Source organism: Buceros rhinoceros, unplaced genomic scaffold, assembly GCF_000710305.1.
Source record: "Buceros rhinoceros silvestris isolate BGI_N320 unplaced genomic scaffold, ASM71030v1 scaffold41589, whole genome shotgun sequence".
NCBI classification, from domain to species: Eukaryota; Metazoa; Chordata; class Aves; order Bucerotiformes; family Bucerotidae; genus Buceros; species Buceros rhinoceros.
Genome location: NW_010430538.1, coordinates 3,779 through 11,039, shown reverse-complemented (window position 1 = coordinate 11,039; position 7,261 = coordinate 3,779). Strand labels below are relative to the sequence as shown.

Below are 7,261 nucleotides of genomic sequence, written 5' to 3'. Positions count from 1 at the left end.
GAATCCAGAATAACTTTTGCACAGTAACCGGACTAACCTTGCAGTGTGCTCCCAGATGTGTGTAATGCAATTCTTTTACCACATAGCCACTCCTCACCCTTCCTGAGCCATTCACGCTGTAAGTACAGCCCCCCATTCCTCTTCCCCAACAGGCCTGGTTGCACATGTGCCGGGCATCCCCTCCCAAACCATGCTGCGTGCTCTAGGAGTTGTGACAAGGGCTTTGACAGAGCCCGTCGATTGTTCAGCCCCCACCAAGCGGAGATGTGTTCGTCAGTGCTGCCAGGAGGGGATGAGTGGCTGCTGGGTTTGGTAGTTCTGCAGACCTCTTGTAAATCTTATTCTGTTTGAGACTTGCTCTTGTCTCAAGCAAGAGGAATTTGAATGAAATTGGTCAACAAACGTGGGCAAGACTGGGGAGGCAGATGCATAATGTGAGCTTAAGGTAATGGATGAAAGTCGTGTAATAGAAAAAACAATGAGAGTTTCTCTTGTAGTCAAGAAGGAAAATGTCTTCTTGTCTGCTTTTCATTTTAATGGGAAGTGAGCAGTGTTGTCATCTTATTTTTGTTTTGCTTATTATTTTTAGAAAGTGTGGGTACACTTTTGAGAAGCGTCTGGCAGTAAAGGCATTTTCAGTGAATCAGACTCTTATACACAGAAAAACCCACCCAAAAAGTGACATTGCATGTGGCTGTAAATGGAAGTGATGTCTCTTATCCCTGACTGCAGAGTCAAACCTTATGAGCTGTCATTAATTAAACATCTGCCTTGTAGGTATATAATAATATTATATTTTTGCATTAGTTCTGGTGTTATTGGAAGCCTTGTCATGCTGCAGAGAATGCAAAAGTTTTGGGCTTGAAGAGCAGGAGAGCTAAATGTCTCAAGGAGGTGGGTTTCCAGGGCACAGATGTGCGATCTGTAGAGGAAGGAAGTGATCTTCTAAGTGAGATATGAGTTTTTAAGATGGTGACTGTGTTTTTGCTAAAAGCATTGCTGCTTCAGCTCGTTTCACAACCCATTTGTAATCAGTTGTTCAAACTGGTGTTCGTTTTCTCGTATTAGGTAGAATTAGGAAGCCAGCAGTACTGGTAATGCAGCCCGCAGTGTTCCAGACTTGCTGCTGTGCTTGTTCACGGTGAAGTCAGGACACAACTTCAGCACCGACCGTTCTCCTGCACATGGGAACACAGATCTCCCTTTTTCTTTCATATGCAGAACATCTCTGTTGTTTTCCCCTATCTTTGCTGGGTGTTTCTCAGTAAATCTTTGCACAAACTGAACAATAACAAACTGAAATGATCACTTCCATTTGCTTTCAGTAGTGAAAGAGTTGTTATTCCCTCATGACTTTTGCAATGATTTTTGCTTAGAGACTATAATAAGGTGTGGCGCTGAAATCGTCTCTGTTCTGCGTGGTGATGGCTTGTTTACAACTCCTCCTGTTCAGCAATGAGAGATGTGGACCTAAAACTTCTTTTGGGAGATACAGGAGCTGTTGTGGTAGAAGTCAGATCCCTTCTATAAAAAGTGCAGCATAAACAAACCGGGATATAACGTAACTGCTGCATAAGACATCGTGCATGGCACTGGAGAGCTGGACCCTCCACATGCACATTTCACTTTTTCCCTGGTGACTGTCTCAGTCCTTCTTGTCTTGGCAGTTTCACATGTATTTCCACTGTATTATCCTCTCCTGAGATTAATAGTGTTTTCTACCTCTTTGTGCCAAAAAAAGCCTGCTTAGATGTGTCTCTCAATTCCTCATTCTTACACCTCAGAGGATGACGTTGACATAGGTTGTAAGAAGGATATAATGATTTTGGTGTAAATTTAAATTTACTCTTTGCTCATGTACATTTGCTTCCGAGGCAAATAAGTCCTCAGGATTTTCTGGCAGGAACCCTTCCTGACTGTCTATAGTCTAAACGGGAGAGACTGGGAATTTTAATAAGTTATGATTTTATTTTTGTCTTATTTTTATAAACAACTGCCAGGTATTGTAGAAGAGGAGGGAACTGCAGATCTGCAGAAAAGAAAGACTCCATCACCTGTAAACAGACTGACGGTGGATACGGTGGGACTTGAAACTCTCAGAAAGTCTGTGGAGGACTTTTTCTGCTTGTGCTATGGTGGGTGCTTTAAAGCTTTTTAAATAGCTGTTCTGGATTTCTAAATTTTTATTCTGGTAGGGGGGAAAGTGCTGTGTGACTTTGCCTTCCAACTCTACTGCTGTTAAGGTGATATGTTTAACATTTAGTAGGTGATTCTAAACCACGCACATATATTGGGTAGTTTTCCTCTTGACGGGTTTTGTGGGCTGGGATTTGCAGTTATTGCACAGCACAGCCCATTCAGTTTTCTTTCCAAGAAGCCTCTGTACCTTGGTGGGTTCCAGTGCATGTTAAGGTGAGCAGTACTTGGGTTCCTGTAGCGATTTGCATCTGCCCCTTGCTTTTACTGCTGTTCTCCCCAGAGTAAAAATTTTTATGAGGGACTTGTTCATTTACTACTTGAGCTCTCTTGACTCCTAAATAATGTCCTTTACTTTTTTCTCTAGGTAAAGCCTTAGGAAAGTCAACAGCGGTACCTGTGCCATATGAGATGATCCAGAAGGACCAGTCTGCTGTGGTAGTGCAGGGCCTGCCCGAAGGACTTGCCTTTAAACATCCAGAAAATTACGACGGTTCCACCCTGAAATGGATTTTGGAAAACAAGTCGAGGATCTCATTTATCATCAAAAGGTTATCTGCTCTCTTGTACTGGTCTGTCCACTTAGGTGGACTTACACAAAGTCCAATCAATTTTTATTTTTAATTCAATACACTGCAGCCTGTTTCTCTTAACAGGAGTGCTCTCTCTGATGTTATGCTACCAAGTAAGCAATGATGTCTTTGCTAAAGCTGTGGGTTTTTCTTTCCCTATTTCCACACAGGCCTTCTGAAGAGTCAAAGAAACCCTTAGGTAAGTTACTCCTTCCTCAAACTAGACAGAAACAGGTCAGAATTTTTGTTTAGATAGCAATAGAGATACAAGATTTGGTCATGTGGGTAAAGCGGCAAGCTGCAGAAATTCCTAGACCGTGAGTTGCCGTATGGAACTATAACCTTCTCCTTTGTGTCCTGCTAGGAGCAATTAATTAGAGATAAAATTTGTTCTATTATATTCTTCATCCTCTTACTGAATTTAAATTTAATGTGAATTGGATACTTTCCTAGGGAAAGGAGAAGTGAACTGATGAAGTACCACATTGCATTTTTAGACTTTGTGGTGCTCTGTGTTCCGATTCATAGCAGATTTTGGCATTTATATCGCATTTTAAAAATTGCTTTAATCATCTGAAGTGCCTAGGTGCTGTAGTTCCTGGAGAAGCCTCTGTATATTGGAAGGCTGAGCTAGAGTGAGTTTTTCAAAACTCTGCAAAGATTCACTGCAAGCTTAGAAGAAATCCCTTCTGTTCTTTCATGAAATCGTGTTGCTTTACTTGCATAATCCACATACATGAGGATTTGCTTTATGAAGAGAATGAGAGAATATAACCAAAAAAGACAAGTTTCACCTTTGCAGATGAAGCAGCCGGGAGCTGATGCTGGATTAGTAAAATTAGAAACATGTTGCCTGTGCAACAGCCTGTAAGCAGACTAGAGAGTGGGGAATCCGAGAGATTGCGCTCATGATGTATTTCTGTTGAAAATGCAAGGCAGGCTCCTAGTGTGGTGAATGACACGCTAAAAACAGGGAGGGCTGCTCCGAAAGTAATGCCTCCTATCTGATGACATTGCCTCACGACGTCAGAGGCGGCTGTTGGTGGTCTGGCAGTAGAGGTTGCACCTTCCCACCACCGTCCCGTGCAGCGTTGTTGCTGTGCGACAGACGGCAGCAGCGGGGCCGTCTGACGAGATGGCATCTGACCTGCCAGTGCGTGTGAAGCAGAAGTTTGTGGCTGAATTCCTCCATGCGGAAAACGTTGCCCCCACTGACATTCAGCGATGCCTGCTGAATGTTTATGGGGACCGAGCCGTGGACATCAACACGGTGAGGCAGTGGGTGGCTTGTCTCAGCAGTGGTGACAGCAATGTGGAAGACCAGCCCCATCCCGGCCCCGCAGAATGGTGGGTCCCCTCCGCTGGGGCAGGTCTTTAACGAGTGCGGGGCGCAAGCTGTCGTTCATCGCTGGAGAAAGCGCAGAGCCAGTGCTGGTGGCTATGTCGAAAAATAGTGTTTTGTAGCTGTGAATTTGCTCTATCAAATAGTGTCATTCTGCTCTTTGTTGTAGTTTCCATGGAAATAAATAGGAGGCATTACTTTCAGAGCGACCTACGTATCTATGTGTAGCTGTGATTTAGGACTCCGTCGAATCTCTGTCCGTTTTCTTGTAGCAGAGTTTAGGTGAAAGATTTGTTTACCCTTATTTCCCAAGATTTTCACTTAACATCATGAAAGCGAGCACTGAAAAGCAGGTGAAATGCATATTTGAAGTAATTTTATGTTGGTGTTGCTTTATAGATGAATAAAGCAGTTTAACGAGAACTTTCCCTCATCTCTGTGAATACAGAAAATATACACATGCGTTTGTACAATGCAAACAGGTTTTGCTTCTTGAACTCGCTGTTACATTTTCAGTTTGTATTTAAGGTAAACAGAGTACAGGAAATTCAAAGATTGTCTTTTAACTTTCAGGAGCTCATATGACAGATCCTTCAGATCCAACTATACTTCCAGGTGGAAGGTGAATTTAAAATAATGTAGTTTTTTTTTATATCAACTATGTATTTTCATTAGTTTATCTTGCTCTGAATGTGCTTTTTCTGTTCAGCTGACATTGGGATAACTTCCGCTTGCTTGGGATTGTAAAAAGCATGAAGCTGAATTTTCTCTTTCCTTTGACTACTATTTGTGGGAAAACTCTTAAGAATTAATGAAACAGATGCCAAAGTTTCCCCTTGGTTTAATTAGCCCAATGAGTGCTCTTAATACACAGTCTGTCAGTCAGGGATACATTTGTCGTGTTTTATGATACGGCAGTGATGGGAAACGGATGCAATGTTGCTCCCTTCCCCCTCCTCAAATACAAAACCTGAAATAAATGTTTCTATTAGTGAATGAAGAAATTATGTCTGGAATAAATCAAAAATCGGTTAATGTGAAAACAAGAATCAGTTTTCTGTACTTCTGCATTTGATTCTCGTTAAATGGTGAATATGCTTTGAATATTGGGCATGTCTCAGAAATGCAGGGATAGGAGATTCCTGGCTAGAAAAAAATACTGGGAGATTGATTGTACTTGACAATTCATAAAACTTGAGGAACTTTCCAGAAATGTGATATTTGTTTTATTTAATAATGTCAATGTGCTTGTTTTGTTTATTTTTGTAGTTTTCCTCCTATTCGAGTGAAAATGGAACCCAAGGAGGATTCTGGTATGTTCAAAATTTCCACCTTATTAGCAAAAAAAAGAGCAGTTTCTGTTCAGAAGGCTGAATTTAAGCAAAGATGAGAAGCTCCAAGAGAAAAAGCAGCAGAAAGCCGACCTTCGTGAGAAGGAAAAGCTTTTATTTCCTTTTCAGTTGGAGTTTTAACAAGTATTGAGCATTAGCAAAATGTTCCCATTTCTAGAACGAGGAGATTTGTACAATTTTGTAGCCTAAAATAATTTATCTTTGTAAATCGTTCAGTTTTAAGTGGAGAAGAAGAAAATCCTCTGTTTTCTTACTTTGTTCTAATTCAAGGTCACTTTGTTCCTAACGGGGAGAGAAAAATTTTGGTTTGTTAATATTACTAAGGTACTGAAAGCAACAGAATGTCCATTTTCTCGCTGAAATGGAAAGAAATAAATAGCAAAATGCCTTTTTTTATCACTTAAAATATGCCCAAGCATTCCTAAGTTCTGCTGCAGGTAGGGCTTGCTCCTGCAAGGCAGGATCTGTGATCTGCAGCAGATCTTTGAGGTGAAGGCGTGGATGATCACATTAAAACCAGTCAGACGACAGGTGTGCTTAGAGATAAGCCTGTGGCTTTCCCTTTTGTTGGATTGGGCTACACTGCTCAGCATTTTGTGTAAGAATTATGTTTTTATATTTAGTCCATTTTTTTGTGCTAGTTCTTTGTGCTTCACAACCAAAAACTCATGGTTTGGGAACTCTTAGTCATTAACATTTAGCTTAACATATGCCAAGAGTTAGCGTGAGCTTTTTGTCAGGTTAGTCCCTGCTCTTTCCAGTGCTGCTTTTGGGGCATTGTAAGTAATTCTTCTTTTGTCGGAATGTTTTGAAAACATTTTAGGGAATGCTGTAAAGGCTTGTGGAGGGGATGGTTCACTTGTAGGAGGCCAAGAGCAGTTGAGGACCTTTGTTGCTCCGTCAGCAGCAGTTTGATGCAGACCGTAACTGAACTCGGCTGTATGGAGTGTGAGCAGGAGTAGGGCTGGAAGTACCTTCAGCGCAACGAGTGATGAAATGGGGTTTTTTGGCTGCGACAGTGGGCAAAAAGGAAGGAGACCATTATTTTTAATTCTTCAGGTCCGAGATAGCATTTGCAAGTGACCAAACTAAAACACGAGGAACCAGCAGGTCCCTTCGGTTTAGCTCAACAATTATTCAGTTCTCAGCACCCAAAAAAATATTTTTTTTTTTTTCCTTCTTTTCTTTTTTTGAATAGAGACCAGCTATTATCTTGGTGGGTGCTTTGTTTGGGTTTTTTTGGAAATTAATAATAACCAGATTTTTAGTATTTTATTCTTTTGTTGCTTGTACAGGAGTTTCTTTGGAATTGAGAGCAATAACAGTGAAGAAGGAATCAGATGATCCTGGCTACTATAAATATAATACTTCGGGTAATCATACCAACTTTCATATATGTTTATCTCATAAAAGGATTGATTGCTTAAGCATAACAGCCAAAGACAACCTGTTCTGGAAGAAAGATCCAGATTTGGACTGTTGACTGAATGCGGAGATGGACCGAGCAGAGATCTGCAGGACTAAGTAACATGTGCTGGAGCATTCTGGCTATCACAGTTAATATTCCTTCATAGACCTTATCTGTAAGAACCAGTTGTAATGGCTCTTAAGAAACGGTAGTTAAAACGCCGTTTCTTAGTTTAATGGTTTGTACCGCTTAGTTTAGTGGTTTGTACTCCTTGGTTAAGCGCCTTGCTGTGCTGTGGGAACAGATCTGCTTCCGTGGCTCTTGCCAGCGTTCACTTCTGCCCAAGTTCCAGACCAGCCCGTTATGTGCAAGCCCTGATCCTAAAGCCAAG

General features: G+C 41.3%; 1 protein-coding gene across 1 annotated transcript in view; it reads left to right on the top strand.

Annotated features, from left to right (window-relative positions):
* Positions 1-6,945, top strand: part of LOC104499551 (general transcription factor II-I-like) — a gene marked incomplete at its 5' end in the record, with an annotated part of 10,869 nt that extends 3,924 nt beyond the window's left edge. Inside the window, 5 exons of the mRNA XM_010143072.1 lie at positions 2,001-2,135; positions 2,564-2,747; positions 3,858-4,115; positions 5,380-5,423; positions 6,758-6,945. Coding sequence (XP_010141374.1) covers positions 2,001-2,135; positions 2,564-2,747; positions 3,858-4,115; positions 5,380-5,423; positions 6,758-6,945 — 809 coding nt within the window. The remainder of the gene's footprint in view (positions 1-2,000; positions 2,136-2,563; positions 2,748-3,857; positions 4,116-5,379; positions 5,424-6,757) is intronic.
* Between the last annotated feature and the right edge of the window lie 316 nt (positions 6,946-7,261).